General features: G+C 40.1%; 1 protein-coding gene across 4 annotated transcripts in view; it reads right to left on the bottom strand.

Moving 5' to 3' along the window:
- fbxo8 (F-box protein 8) overlaps positions 1–16,006 on the bottom strand; it is a 66,295-nt gene that overhangs the window by 50,021 nt on the left and 268 nt on the right. For 3 of the 4 annotated variants that reach the window (XM_078432127.1, XM_078432126.1, XM_078432125.1), the window contains exon 1: positions 9,942–10,108. The exons of the other annotated variant lie outside the window; for it this stretch is intronic. In XM_078432127.1, the coding sequence (XP_078288253.1) occupies positions 9,942–9,986 (45 nt within the window). In that variant the 5' untranslated portion in view covers positions 9,987–10,108. Of the gene's footprint in view, positions 1–9,941; positions 10,109–16,006 lie in introns of those variants that run through there. 4 annotated transcript variants of the gene reach the window in all.

Genomic DNA, 16,006 nt, shown 5'->3' with positions numbered 1-16,006 from the left:
ACATTAGGGCCTGGTTTAATATCTCATGTAAAACATGACACGTATGGCCAAAAAAACTCCTTGGTACAACAGTGAATTATTATCTCACATAATGCGAGCCAGTCTTTGTAGCAGGGTATGAAATGCTCAAAGCTTCCAAGTCATTTTGCACAATGCAAAACTTATTAAAAAATTTAACGACAATTACTGTGTGTTTGCCTCACCACAGCAGGATCTCTCCATAGGATGATAACAGGGAAGTCTTGACTGATTCACAAATGAAGGGAGCGTTTTGCACACCAAAGGTGCAGCATCATGTTTTCAGAAGGGGTCAGGGGTTCTTAAATAATATTCTCCTTTAAAAGATGTCTTAACATCTTTCACTTTGATCGAGGGTGATGGGGGATAGCGCAAAGCATTGAGACATATCTATTATCAGAGATTGAAATTATATCATGAGAGGGATGGGGGGGGGGGGGGGGGGGGAGTGGATGATGAAGGGGAAGAACACAAACTACTCATGTCCTGTTCATGATGATTGAGGTAGACTCTCCGTGAATCCAAAATATACATGTACAAGGTTATTTTTCATACACACAAGATCACAAAATAGCTTATGGTACAAGGAGAGATTGTTTTGAAGCCTCTGAGAATTGCAACAGCTTACCAAGCAATTTAAACTTGTAAATTACATTCTGATACAGGTAGCAAAAGTCACATTTGAGCTCAGCGACACATCTGCATTCACAATTCATAAAATGGTACAGCTCCATCTGCTAAGAATTTCCACATAGCACTTCATCACCATCACACACTCCTGCCTGGGAAGCCAATTAGAGAATGTCAGGCCTTACTGAATACCAGGTTCAAAGTACAAATAGCACTAATAGGGCTGCAACAGTCTCACAGCCTCAAGGCTTCAGCGAAACCCAAGCCGAAATGTTTGCTTCAAATTCCTGCAAATAAGTCATGGCTTAAGGCAAAGACCACAGCAGGAAGAGTTCTGCAGAAGGCAGGTATGATTTGGTTTCTTCAGCAGAGGTGCTCCAAACCCCTTCTGTTCTGTAGCCAAATGAATGCCTTTGCACAAGATAGAAAGTCAACCAGGAGTATCATAACTTTTCACTATTCAGGATTATATTAGTGAAACTAATGTAATGGGCCACCTGTACAGAGACAAATGGCCCAGATGTTTTCAGCAATTTATATTAACGCACATGAAATATGCTTTAAAGGCTGTCATCACACTGTATTTATATATGGTTAATCTTTCAGCCAGAGTTTGTGATGAGCCACATGTAGTTTCAGAACTTGCATCATTACCCACCCCGAGCATTACAAAAAATAAATCGCATCTACAAAACATATTGAAAGCAAAATGCTTCCAGACCTGTCAAACAAATGATGAAACAGGATGCGCAAAAAGGGTTCAAGGGGGAGACATTTAGAGAGCGGATGGCAAATCACAGAATATGTGGCCAAGAACCAGAAAATAATTGCTGGTCAATCTTGAACCTACTTGTCTCATTGGGGGAAGGAAAGAAGCTGCATCTAATGTTACACCCAGACTATTCTCAAGAATCCAAATGCAGGCCCAAGTCCAAATTCTGGACAAATTATTGCTCTCCAAACATATAGAAGAATAGGGATTACATCGGGGCTAGTAATTCAGCAGTCTAGCCCAAAATTGTGGGGATATTTTCGAATTTAAGGTGCTTAAAGAATTCTAGAATAAAAAGTAAGTGCGAGTCCTGACAATTGGTGGTACTGACAATTTTGATTGCTGTAAAATCCTATTTGACCTAAGAATGTCCTTCAGGGAAGGAATGTTTGCAATCTTTACTGTCTGACCCATAGGTCTCTACATGGACAACAATAAACACCCATTCATTTCAAGGAAAATTAGAGATGGATAATAAATGCTGGCCTTGTTGGTGATGCAAGACCTAACAGAACATCCCATTATTTGTCTCTAGTGGCCTATGTCTGATTTTATGTTTGATACAAGCACCCTGTGCATTTTTGTCGTCCTTCCATTCCATTGGCAAGAGAAAGCTGGTACCAAAGTTCGTAACAAATGCAGAACACTTGTTTCCATTCTAATCTCTTGATGTGAACTCAATATGATAATGGAGACAAAAGCTCAAATCGACATTCATGGATTTTATTGGATTATATGACAAAAAAATCTTCAAGAAATAAATTGATTTAAATGAGGAAAGTCAAAGTCAGAAATGGGCCCTTTGGTCTGCCACATTTATGTTGACCTCTGTATCCTATGTCTTGCCTAGTGAAGTATTTGTCTGAATGTCTCTTGAACAGTAATAGTATCTGATTCCATCACCTCCCCTGGCAATGCATTCCAGATATCAATTACAAGGTCTTAAAAAACTTACCCCTCAGATTCCCCCTTAAAATTCATTTCTCTCAACATAAACTCATGCCCTCTTGTTTTTTATATCACTATCATGTGAAACGGATTCCGACTCTACCTCATCAATGCTTCTCATCATTAATGTATTTCTGTCAGGTAACCCTCTCAACCTCTTCTTCTCCAGCCTCTCCAATCTCTTCCCATAAGTAAAGTCCTCCAATGTACCCACATCCCAGAGAATTTCTTCATGTCCAAACATCGTTTAGTTTAAAATTATTTGACAATAAAGTAATAAAATTAAAATAAAGGATCTCAAGGATATTTAATAGATTCAATGTATGTTTAATAACAGTCCAGCAAGATCATATTGAACTGCAAGTAGACTATAAGTGAGTGAAGGCACACCTGAAATACTGTGTACAGCTCGAGTCTCTCTACCAGTGTAAGGAATACTATTGATAGAGGGAGAGTAATGGTTAATTAGATTAATTTCTAAGACAAAAATTGCTCATCCTACAGGACAAGAGATGAAGCAGATTAGCCCTGTATTCTGAAATTTAGAAGAATGAGAGGTGACCTCATTACGAAAGGGCTAAGCACGGTAGCTGCAGGAATGATGGTTCCATCTGGCCAGGGTTTCTAGAACCTGGAGTCACTGTACCAAAAGGACAGTTGGTCGTTCACGAATAAAGTTTTAAAAAATAATAATTTCAAGGAAGTGAAAATTTGAAATTAGCCAAGAGGATCATCGGCATTTATATTGCTGACTGATCAAAGAATGTTTGGATATTGAAGGGATCGAAGAACGAGGTTAATGCAAGAAAGTGGCTTACAGGTAAAAGATTATCCATTGTCTTTTTAAACAGTACCACAGATATCAGTAGCTGAACAACCTGTCACTGCTTCTATTGCCTATACCCTAATAGCAGTATTGATACAGCGACAGCCAATGTTTCTATAACTAAACCCAGGTACATGATTAGATTTCAGTTCCCCAAACAGTCAAATTGTACGTTATCTCAGAGAACAAGGATGCTATTGTTCAAAATGTCACAACTCAGTGAAGGGCAGGGCCCTGGGGAGAGTTGTACTGCATAGGGACGCTGAGCACAAGCGCAGACCTTCCTGAAAATGGCATCAGAGGCTGGTGAAAAAACACTTTTCGCCCACTGGCCTTCATCTGTCAAGGAATCGAGCATAGATGTTAAGACGTTATGTTACACTTGTGGAAGATGTTGGCGAGGCCACACTTAGAATATTATGTTCAGTTATTTTCAAAATCATTTCCAAAGTTATCGATAACCAACTGGATTTAGATCCAAAATGAATAATTTTAGGATTATCAGAACACATTACAAACTTTACGCTGTCAGAGACGCTTTCTTGACTACAGTTTAATAACTGCGAAAAAATTAATACTTAAATTTTAGAAAAAAACAGTAACCCCCACAATTAAAATGTGGATTACGGAAATGGATTACCTTGCATTTGGAAAAAATAAGGTTTGCCTTAATTGACAAACCAGGTCTATTTTTTTAAATATGGTCTCCATTTATTGAATTTTAAAAAAAGTAAATGGGTTTGTCACAAAACTAAAATTTAAAACTAAAGTTAAAACTTGAGTTTAGGGTTGGATGTACAACTATACTCATTAACTACCGGATCTATCCCCATAATCGTTATATTTGTAATTCACAGTTTTTTTCTTTGCTTTCTCTCTATTAGTTAAGTCTTTTTTTTCAGTATCTTTTCATCTTTATTTTTTTCTTTAAAAATTTAAAAATTGAAGCTATGTAAGAATTCTATAACCAGTTTGTCGTTTATTATTATTTGTACATATGCTTTAAAATTATTTTTTTTAATTAAAAAAAAAAGAATATTATGTTCAGTTTTGGTCACCTTCCTCATCTAGAGGAAGTGGTTGAGCAGGTATAATAACAACATTTAAAAGACATTTGAACAGGAACATTTTTAGGGATGATTTAGATGGATATGGGCCAAACATGGCAAATGGGACTCGACTTGGTCGGCATGGAGGCTCTGGGGCAGATGCCACATTACATTCAGTGTAGATCTCAAGTACTGTTAAACCACCCACCATGTTCTCCTTTTTTGCTTTATAGCAGATAAGTTAGATAAAAGAACAAATCGCCAAATTAAACTGCCATTTGTGAATACACATGCAAACAAAATTGTTCAGTGCTAAGAGCACCAATAATTGTAAAAGACAAAAGTCTGATAATAATTATTACATTGAAATTTAGTAATGCAAAAACTATTTGGCACTTAATTATGTATTCTTATTAAACTTCCATTAAAATCCATAAACATTGGGATACCCAAGAAAGAAATGCAGAAGACCATAATACCATAAAGTGATTTCAGGTTTAGTGGCATTTAACGCCACTATTCACATTTTACAACATTTTCCATTATAGAATCGAAGGCCACATATCCTGATGCTATTCCTAATTACTGTTGAAACAAGTAATTTGCACCTGACAGGCTTGATAAAATACGAGCTCACATCGTCAAATAATACTCCATTTGGCAGATGCAAATTGTCCACCAAGGACTACAAAATACATTTTAACAGCATCGTGCTTCTCAGGGGTGAAAATACAGAGAATACATTACACTAAGACCTTGCTATTCGCGAGAGGAAAGGGCACAGACCTTGTGGATAATAAAAACATAATCACAGATACCTCCAAGGTTGCCAACAATAACTCTTAAGTTTGTAATGACATAACATATGTTGTCAATCCCTCAATGGATATAACAACTTCTATGCGCTTCAACTGTGCAAAACAGACTTATTTTTCACTACTTTCCAGCCAAAGGCAGGATAGGATAGGTTTAAAGGTTTATGGCTCAAATGCAGACAAATGGGTCAAGCCCAGTATCAAGCCCAACTTGGTTGGCGTGGACAAAGTGGGCAGAAGGGCCTGTTTCTATGGTGTACAGTTCCATGACTATGGCAGGAAATGTGATCTTTCTTGGCAGATAGGATTCACCCGACACCACTGGAAAGGTCTCCAGAGGAATACGCAATATTTATCAACACTCAACAAGGTGACTGACCTCCCATGTAAAGCATCAGATAAAGCGGACAGTGTACTTCACACACAGGGAAATATGGCAGATCAAATCTGAGATTTAGTCTGGTCTATTGCACTGCCATTTTCTGAGTCTTTCTATGATTTGTCAGACCAGAGTACACATTGTGTAAAAGTAATGACATTGAAGGCATTACTCTGAAACTCTGTCATTCTGGATTTATAATACATTGCTACATTACTAAGGAGCTTAGGCTGCAGGTGGATTTTGTGACAGCTAGTTACTGTGGCTCTATGTTTTAAAGATAACATCTAACATGTTTGGCTGGAGAGAAACAAGAGGACAGCAAAACAAAACAAAAATCACGACCTTCAATTATTTGTGCTGTTCTTATCCAACTTATTCTTATAGAACTATGCTAATGTTGGCTTTTAAAAAGTTTTTAAACTCATTTTGAATTGCTTTGAAGTAACACCAAAAGGAGCATTGCCTCGGTTGGATCTCACGAGAAGCAGCTTGAAGTTCAGCTGGGGTTTATGGCAGATATTATTAGCGAGTAACTACTAATATTTACCACTTTAAAATGTCAAATGGCTCAGCTGAGGTTTGCAGCAATCAGACCCTCAAAGTGTGTAGGAAGAAACTGCAGATGCTGGTTTTCACCACCTCACTCTTACATGGTCCACTTTTAAACTTCTTCCATTCGGTGACTCCTCCAACTTCATCTTGAGAGGAGTAACAACTGATATCCAGTACGAGCCTATACATTCCCACAGCTACGTTGACTATATCTCCTCACACTCCACTTCAGGAACTGTTTTATTCTTGTTTACTGCACAGCTCCTTCAGATCTGTTATGATGATAATGATTATTTCCACATTAGTGGTTCAAAGATGGCCTCCAGAATCCTCAATGGTTATCTCTTTAATGTAATTTGCAAAATTTCCAAACATTTGTTCTTCTTCCCCCTACACTTCGACTCTCATTCCGCCTCCTCCCATCCAGAGGATAGGACACCTCTCATCAATTTCCATCCAACCAGAGTCCATGTTCAACAAATCATCCTTCGTAACTTCCACATTAACATTATCCCCTACGAGACATCTTCCTCTTCACTACTCTCAGAATTCCAAAAGGTCTGTTCTGCCCACAATTCTTCAGTTCATTCTTCTATCTCGATCAAAATCCACTCCCTTTCTAATCGCAAATTACAAATAATCAGAGGAGCTACATCATATCTTTACCTTTTCCACCATTTAGAGACTCATACATTCCTTCAAGACGAAGTAGCAGTTCACATGGTCCCCCCCCCCCCCCCCCCCCCCCCCCAATTTAGTGTACCTCTTCCAACTTAAGGTACTGAATTTGCTGCCCAGAATGCAGTCTGCTCAACAATGAAGAACTGTATGGAAGGATGGTCCAGGAGATTAGGTCACATGAGTTCCAAGATGAGCTAGCCAAATGGTACAAAATTGATTTGGTGATAGGAGTCAGAGTGGAGGAATGCAGTTTTTGTCAGATTGAAGGTCTGTGAACAATATTATGTGCAGGGATCAATGCTGGGGGATTTGATATTCATTTTCTATATCAACGATTCGGATAAGAATACATTTGGCATAAGATGACACCAAATTGGTGGTATATTGGCCACAAAGAAGGTTGTAACAGGATCTTGATCAATCGGGGAAAGTAGGCTAAGGAATGGTAGATGGAATTTAATTCAAACAAGTGCAAGGTGTTGCATTTTGGGAAGTTAAACCTGAGCAGGGCAAACTGTAAATGGCAGTGCCCTGGAGAATGTTGTAGGACAGAGAGACTTAGGGTATATGTATATTGTATCTATGTAGAGCTACTACCTTACAGCGCCAGAGACCTGGGTTTGATCCTGACTAAGGGGGCTGTCTGTACGGAGTTTGTACGTTCTCCCTGTGACCTGCATGGGTTTTCCTCCCACGCTCCAAAGACGAACAGGTTTGTAGGTTAATTGGCTTGGTAGAAATGTAAAATTGTCCCTTGCGTGTGTAGGGTAGTGATCATGTGCAGGGATCTCTGGTTGGTGTGGCCTCGGTGGGCCGACGGTTCTGTTTCTGCGCTGAATCTCTAATTTAAACTTCAAGAGAATATGGAGATGAAACATTTGTCACAAATATGGAATTAGAAGCTATTGTATCAATAGGTTCTCAGATTATGCCCCTGGAACTCTCATTTATGGTTTGGTAACTTTCAGGCTTGACTATACTATATTCATGACCATCACATGGCCTCTAAATCTGAGCTTACTGAGACATTAGTTCAAATATAGTTTGGTTAATCACATCAGCACTGCGAATGCTGATTTGACATGGGGATAAGCTATAAACAAATTCATAGAGACAACAAAAAGAGGCAGATGTCATGAACATATGTGAGGCGACATTGGAGTATTACATTTAGTTATGGGCACTCTGTTATATGAAAGATATTGTTAAGCTTGAAAGGGTGCAGAAATTTACGAGGCTGTTGCAGAACTCTCGTCGGAGAAATGTCTCGACACGAAGCGTCACCCATTCCTTCTCTCCAGAGATGCTGCCTGTCCCGCTGAGTTACTCCAGCTTTTTGTGTCTATTTACGAGGATTTTGCCAGAACTCAAAGGCCTGAGCGAAAGGGAGAAGTTGAGCTGGCTAGTACTTTATTCCTTGGAGTGCATAAGGACGAGGGGTGATCTTATAGAGGTATATAAGATCATGAGGAAAATAGGGTAAATGCACAAAATATTTGACCCAAAGTAGTGGAATCACGAACCAATGGACATAGATTTAAGAATGAGGGGGTGGGGTGTGGAGAGATTTAATAGCAACGTGAGGGGCAACTTTATTAAAATATATATATATACAGAGGCTGAAGTGTATCTGGAAAGAGTTGCCAGAAGAGGAAGTTACGGCAGGTATTATCACAATGTTTAAAATATATTTGGACAGGTACTTGGCTAGGTCATAAGGAATAGGGGTAGAATTAGGCCATTCGGCCTTATCAAGTCTACGACGCCATTCAATCGTGGCTGATCTATCTTTCCCTCCTAACCCCTTTCGCCTGCCTTCTCCCCGTAAACCCCAACATCTGTACTAATCAAGAATCTCTCTATCTCTGCCTTTAAAATATCCACAGCCTTCTGTAGCAAAGAATTCCACAGATTCACCACCCTCTGACTAAAGATATTGCTCCTCATCTCCTTCCTAAAAGAACGCCCTTTAATTCTGAGACTATGACCTCTGGTCCTATACACTCCCACTAGTGGAAACATCCTCTCCACATCCACTCTATCCAAGCCTTTCAATACTCCGTATATTTCAATGAGATCCCCCCTCATTCTTCTAAACTCCAGCGAGTACAGGCCCAGTGCCGACAAACGCTTATTGTAGGTTAACCTAGTAATTCCAGGGATCATTCTTGTCAACCTCCTCTTGCCCCTCTCCAGAGCCAGCACATCCTTCCTCAGATATGGAGCCCAAAACTGCTCACAATATTCCAAATACGGCCTTATAGAACCTCAGCATTACATCCCTGTTTTTGTATACAAGCCCTCTTGAAATAAATGCTAGCATTGAGTTTGCTTTCTTTACTGCCAATTCGACTTACAGATTATTTTTTTGGGAAACCTGCACCAGCACTCCCAAATCCCTTTTCTGCATTCACACACCATTTAGAAAATAGTCCACGCCTTTATTCCTACTACCTAAATGCATGACTCCACACTTTTCAGCACTATATTCCATTTCCATTACTCTGCCCACTCTCCTGCAGAGTCCCTGTTTTCTCTACACTACCTGCCCCTCCACCTATATTCATATCATCCGCAAACTTTGCCACAAAGCCATCAATCCCCTCGTCCAAATCATTAATATAAAACGTGAAGAGTAGCGGCCCCAGCACCGACCCCTGTGGAACTCCACTAGTCAGTGTCCAACCTCAAACCCTGGAGCTGTGGGGCAGTAACACTATCTTCCATACTACCGTGCCAGACTGCTAGGATGTCTCTGATGCTTCCTTCAGCCACCAAGCCAGGCTGCATCCAAAGATCCTCTGCAAAACTTTGAACCAGAGGGACCCCCACCACAATTTTTGCTCTTATCATCTTTCATGCTTTCTCCAAAACTATCTTATCCAGGGAACCAACTTCCCGCTACTTTAGCCTTGTACCAACAGACTGCTGGCCATCAAACTTATCTTCTGACACCAATATTAGTTGAAATTGATAAGGGTTCTTTCTTGTCAAATACTCTTCCTCATTAAGATTCATACAGAATAGAAACAGGCCCTTCGGCCAAACGTGCCCATGCCAACCAAGATGCCCCATCAATGCTAGTCCTACTTGTCAGTGTTTAGCCCATAACTCTCTAAATCTTTCCTGTCCGTGTATCTGTCCAAATTATTTAAAATATTACAGAACATACCTCAATTAGCTCTTGTGACAGTTCACTCCAAATACCCACAACCCTTTGTGTAAAAACCACCCTCATTCACCTTTAAAATATATTATAATCCCTTACCTCAAAATGAAGCCACCACTCTTGGCCCACTGCCTTAACACACATTTCTTTTTTCTCTCCAAGTCCGTGTCAATCATCTTTTGCTCGTGACATGGTACTCAAATGATTCTTATTAAAGTGTCATCCCTCAAACTGTACGTCGCATCTGAGGGCGACGACAACAATTTTTTTCCCGTCCTTATCAGCCTGCTGACAGCCACATATCATTTTTAATCAATAGATTTAATCAATAGACCCAGCCCCCTGCCAGCTGGGTGAACCGTGTTCACTTATTTCCATTCCTATTTATCCACTCATATTTAATCACCAGCAATCTCTCCTAACATGATTAAGCTTTTTTTCCCCTGAAGCGATTTCAATGAAGTGCCTCAAGAAGTTTTACTGCATTCCAGGTCCTACACAAATTTCATTTGTTGCTGATTCAAACAATGAAGTTAAAAATTCATTATGATAATTAAATGACAATGATCATGGGGCAAGGAATTTATATGCTGTGACGTCATTTAAGCAATTTAATCAGATCATTATTTGTAATCCACCCCGTCGTGTTCTGCACCTTCTCTCTGCAAGGTGTCAAATCTGAAGTTACATTTATCCAACACAGGAGCTCTGCCTAAGCAACCTGCTAATCTGCAGTGTGCCACTTAGTCTGTGCATTTAAATGCAAAATTTGTTTGCCTTCTTATTGAACTCGGCAGATATAGTACAATGCAAAAAGCCGGCACTTAACCAAGAAGCCAAAACTGTCAATAATGAAACATCTTTTCAAGCTAAGCTGCAGGGAAAATACATCCATTTCTTTTAAGGGAGTAGGTTGACGATTTTTATGTCTTGCCGGGGTGTTAAATAATATTAGACTTGTAACACGAATAAACCAGTGCTACATCAGGTGTAAATGAATAGCATCTAACCCTTTTGTCAGTGTTGACCTCCACTTACCTCATTGATTATCTTGCTGTTCCTCAATAAGACACAAAATTCCTCCCAATTTAAATAGAGTCTTGTAAGAGACTATGAAGAAACCTCCCCAATTCACTTTACAGTAAAAAAAGGATTTAATCCCATCAATCTCTACTCTATTTAGCTTACCATCTTGAAGTAAAATGCAATTTGACCACGAGAGTTTGTTAACTTGCACGACAATACTTTACAGCTTGGACGTGGCTTCTATAGCAGTCGAAGTAATACCACACCTGCCTGTCCCACACAAAATTACTTTACACTATCATAAGATGCATACTAGAAAATGCAGAGGGCACAATGCTGTTGTCACTCTCTTGCTATGCAAATTCAGTTTAACTAAAAATAAATGAATTTCAAAGAAGTGTGTAGAAAAGAACTGCAGATGCTAGTTTACATCGAAGATAGACACGAAATGCTGGAGAAACTCAGCGGATCAGGCAGCATCTCTGGGGCAAAAGGATGGGCGACATTTTGGGTTGACATCCCGACCCAAAACATCAGCCATTCTTTTTCTTTAGAAATGCTGCCTGACCTGCTGTTGTTACTTCACTTTGTGTCTATAATGCATTTTAAAGAAATTGGGAGAAACAGGCACATAATGAAAGCTTTGAGAAATTCAATCTTGCCAAGATTTCATCTAAATATCAAACACTTCCAAAAAGTGGCAGCAAAACTACAGAAGAATGCAAAGAATAATTTCAGTACATATTTCACAAGAAGTTATTGAGAAACAAAAAAAACAATGTAGCATGGAAGGATGTCAACTGACCACTGCACATGTAAAACAGAACTCTCTCATTAGTTTCACTCTTTTGCCCTTTCCCCAGAGTCTTGCATTCATTTATCTTTAACAGATACCAACAGGAGGATCCAGGCAAACATCTATGATTGAGTGTAAAGCACCAAGTGCTGGAGTAACTCAGCGGTCAGGCAGCATCTGTGGAAGGAATGGATAGGCGATGTTTTAGGTTGGGATCCTTCTTCTATGATTGAAAGACCTTCATGGGAAGGTCACGTCTTTTGCATGGCTATCAACAGACTCCCAAACAGAAACGTCTTCCAAGAAAGAATTGTGAATAGATTAATAAGTAGCTGGAGGACATGATTTTAGGATGTGCATAAAAAGGCTCCTTGAAAAATGCAACTGTTCAGAAATTTCTGACTTATGGACGCTCAAATGTGGAGAAAGAGTATTTGAGATGGCACCAAGAACCATGGGACCATTTACAAGGAGTGCTCAAAAACCCCGCTGGCTCATAAAGTACGCACCCATTCTGTCAGATCCATCCTGTACCATCTGTGGAAGAATGTGCTGTCTGGTAGACCATGATCTTTATGCTTGGGTTGATGTTAAGGAAGAGCCAATGGCATCTTTTTTAAATGTCTGTTCTCACTATCAGTTAGATTGCAAGAAAATGGAAATGGTCCATGTAGACTGTTTAAGATTGGGGTCACTTAAATTCCAAAGTGCAGATGTAGATTGAATAGTTACCTATTCTATCCAAGATTTATGACCATTCCAGCAGGAGCAAGGGGTGACTTGCCAAATGCAGAAGTTTTAAGTAATACAGAAACAATGAATTAGCATGAGATCTTATTGAAACATATAAGATAATTAGAGGATTGGACACATTAGAGGCAGGAAACATGTTCCCAATGTTGGGGGCGTCCAGAACAAGGGGCCACAGTTTAAGAATAAGGGGTAGGCCATTTAGAACGGAGATGAGGAAGAACTTTTTCAGTCAGAGAGTGGTGAAGGTGTGGAATTCTCTGCCTCAGAAGGCAGTGGAGTCCAGTTCGTTGGATGCTTTCAAGAGAGAACTGGATAGAGCTCTTAAGGATAGCGGAGTGAGGGGGTATGGGAGAAGGCAGGAACGGGGTAGTGATTGAGAGTGATCAGCCATGATCGCATTGAATGGCGGTGCTGGCTCGAAGGGCTGAATGGCCTACTCCTGCACCTATTGTCTATTGAGATGACCACTTGGTCTCACAATTATGCTCCACCATTTAATAAGCATGGCTGATCTGAATGCAGCTTCAATTCCAGGTTCTGTCCCTCTGCATTAATCCTTCGCCCACTTGTTCAATAAGTATCTACCTCTGCCTTAAAAGAATTCAAAGAATCTGCTGCCGCCAACCTTTGAATTTGAGAATTTAGAAGACAACCCTAAAAAAAAAAATGCACCTCATATATATGGCATAGTTTTAAAATGCGAGGGGCAAAGTTGAAAGGAGAATGAGTTGAACTTTTTTTTTTTTAAACTGAGAGTGGTGGGTGCCTGGGGGTGGTGCTGGAAGCAGATATGATGGCATTTAGAAGGCTTTTGGATAGGCACATGGATATGCAGGAAATGAAGGAATATGGATCATGTGAAGGCAGATGAGATTAGTTTAACTTGGCATCATATTTGGAGTAGACATCGTGGGCTGTAGGGCCTGTTCCTGTGCAATCTTTGATGTGTTCTAGATTCTCTACAATTGCAAACATCCTCAAGCGTGTTTGTCATATGTACTGAAACGAAACAATGAAATTCTTACTTGCAGCAGCACAACAGGTTTGTAAACGCAGTCCTCAATAAACAACAAAAAATGTTCAATAAATGAAAAAACCCAATATAATGTAAAAATAAAAGGAAGTCTGAAGTCCCTAGTGCAACCAAGGCAATTGGAGTTTAATAACCTGATGGATATTGGGAGGAAGCTGTTCCTGAGCCTGGCCATTACAGTTTTCAGTCCCCTATACCTTCCTCCCGATGGCAGGAGTAAAACGACAGTGTGGCCAGGGTGTTGTGAGTCCTTCATGATGCCTTTGAAGCAGCAACTCCAAAAGATTCCTTCGATAGTGGGGAGGTCAATACCCATGATGGACTGGACAGTATTCACCACATTTTGCCATCTTCTTTGTTCCTGGGCATTCTGAATTGCTGAACTGTGATCCTCGGCCTTCCTCTTCTGAAGTCAACAATCAGCTTCTTGTTTTTAATGATCTTGAGAGCAAGGTTGATGTACTGGCACCAGTCTGACAATTGATCTCCCTCCTATATTCTGACTCATCATAATTCGTACTTCGTCCAACAACGGTGGTGTGGTCAGCAAATCTAAAGATGGAGTTGGAACTGTGTCCAGCTACACAGTCATGGGAATAGAATGAGTAGAGCAGGGGGCTGAGCAGACAGCCTTGAGGTACCCATGTGCTTATGGGTGTAGAGGAGGAAGTGCTGCTGCCACTCGTACATATTTCTAGTTCAAGTCTCCTCTCTTCCAATTTCCAGTGGATTCATGCTGTGAACACGTTTGTACACTACTACATATCCTGGCATCTCCATGATTATGCATAACATGGGCAGGAAAAGCACAGACAATTTTGTGTTGTCAGGAAAACCACCTGTTTTCTCCAGCTTTCAGTTAAAAACATGTTTATTAAGCCAAATGGCTCAGGTCAAGGTTCAGTTACAAGCTAAATATACCATCTGCACTATTGGTTTAGTTGAAGTTAATTATTTGACAGTTACTAGGGAATGATTGTCAAATCTTAGTGACATGGGAATCAATAAGTGATAATGTATACACACAAAAGCCTACACAAGATGTGTGGATCTTTGCTGCAATGTGTTAGCAACGAAAAAATAAATACCTGGAACAAGGACAACTTCAGGTCTGCCTAATTTTAGTTTCAGAAGTAAAAATCCTTACAGCACGGCAGGAGCCATTCAGCCCTTTATGTTTTCATTGCCTTGTTCAAATGGAAACACTCCTTGTTCCTGGTTCGAGTATTTCTCCAATTCCCGCTCAAAGGCTTTATTATATCCAGAACTTTCAGGCAATACACTGTAATGCTAACTGCTTATGTTGCTTCTTGGCTCTTACATGGGTGCTCTTTATTCTTCAGCCGTGAGAAACAAATTTATTTTTACTCTAACTAAACCTAGTGATCTTAAGCAACTCTACCAAACCACCTCCTAGTCTTCTCTTGTTCCACATAAAACAATCACGGCTTATCTGTGATACAAAGGGACAAGGATGGAAATTAACAATGGGTGGGGTGGTGTCAGCTATGCATGACACCACCCACCCGCCATTTCTCACCTCCACCCCACACGGGTACACAATATACATTCACAAAAACCCCCAAATTACTTGACCAGCTCATATCTCGCACAAGTGACATGATCAATGCCTCATACAATTACTTTCAAGCTAGATAGTATTTCCTCAGAAATTCATTGTTGATATCTTCAACAGATTCATTTGTAAACAAAAATTCCAGTTGAATTTGAATTTTTAAACTAAACTGTAATCAACATTTCTGCAAGCACAATTGACCTGCCTTGCAAATGTATTACATACCTGAAAATATTTTCACAATTTCCATAACAAAATCTAAGGTCTCATCTGAAAGACAGCACAAACAGTTGTGTAGCAAAGAACTGGAAGTTTAACCAATATTCTGGTTCCCTTGACTCGCATACAAGGTCTTGAATCGAAAACCTTCCGACTCAGCACAGAGCGCTGCCGACCCAATTCCATATGTCACACCTTTGCCACTCATTACCCATGGGGGGGAAAAAACATTTTGAACCTACTTTCAGAATTCAAAACAAAAATGAATAGAAATGAAATAAACACAAACTATACTGCTTTCCATTAAAATTTGTTTACTGGTGGCCCACAGACTTGCTGTTAGTATATCGACTTTTTCTTCGATTTCCAAAGATCAATACATTTGCTTCGCCACCATACAGCTTCAATTTGATAAATATTCCAGTTCTCAAGGAAGGTAGCTAGCAGTTTTATCTGAATCCATGCAGATTAAATATTTACTGAATTAACAAGGTTCCTTTAGCTGTCTCTGTGAACTTTTCAGTGCACAGATGCCCTTTGAAACTAAACAGCATCTTTTACATAAGCCCCTGCAACCAATAACCATGCCCCTCCCCCAACCAATGGACGCAACCGAACTTGCTGCCCGGCTCACGATGTCCCGCCCTCCCAAAGCTGTGATTGGGGTGGCCGCCCAGGAGACTGCCTCTGATTGGCTGTCGCCGCTGGCTGTCAAGCGAATGACGTGCGGGCAGCCAGCAGGTTAGGTTGGCCGCTGACTC

This window comes from Rhinoraja longicauda, chromosome 3, assembly GCF_053455715.1.
Source record: "Rhinoraja longicauda isolate Sanriku21f chromosome 3, sRhiLon1.1, whole genome shotgun sequence".
NCBI classification, from domain to species: Eukaryota; Metazoa; Chordata; class Chondrichthyes; order Rajiformes; family Arhynchobatidae; genus Rhinoraja; species Rhinoraja longicauda.
The sequence above is the reverse complement of the archived record's forward strand: the minus strand, read 5'-3'. Positions and strand labels throughout refer to the sequence as shown.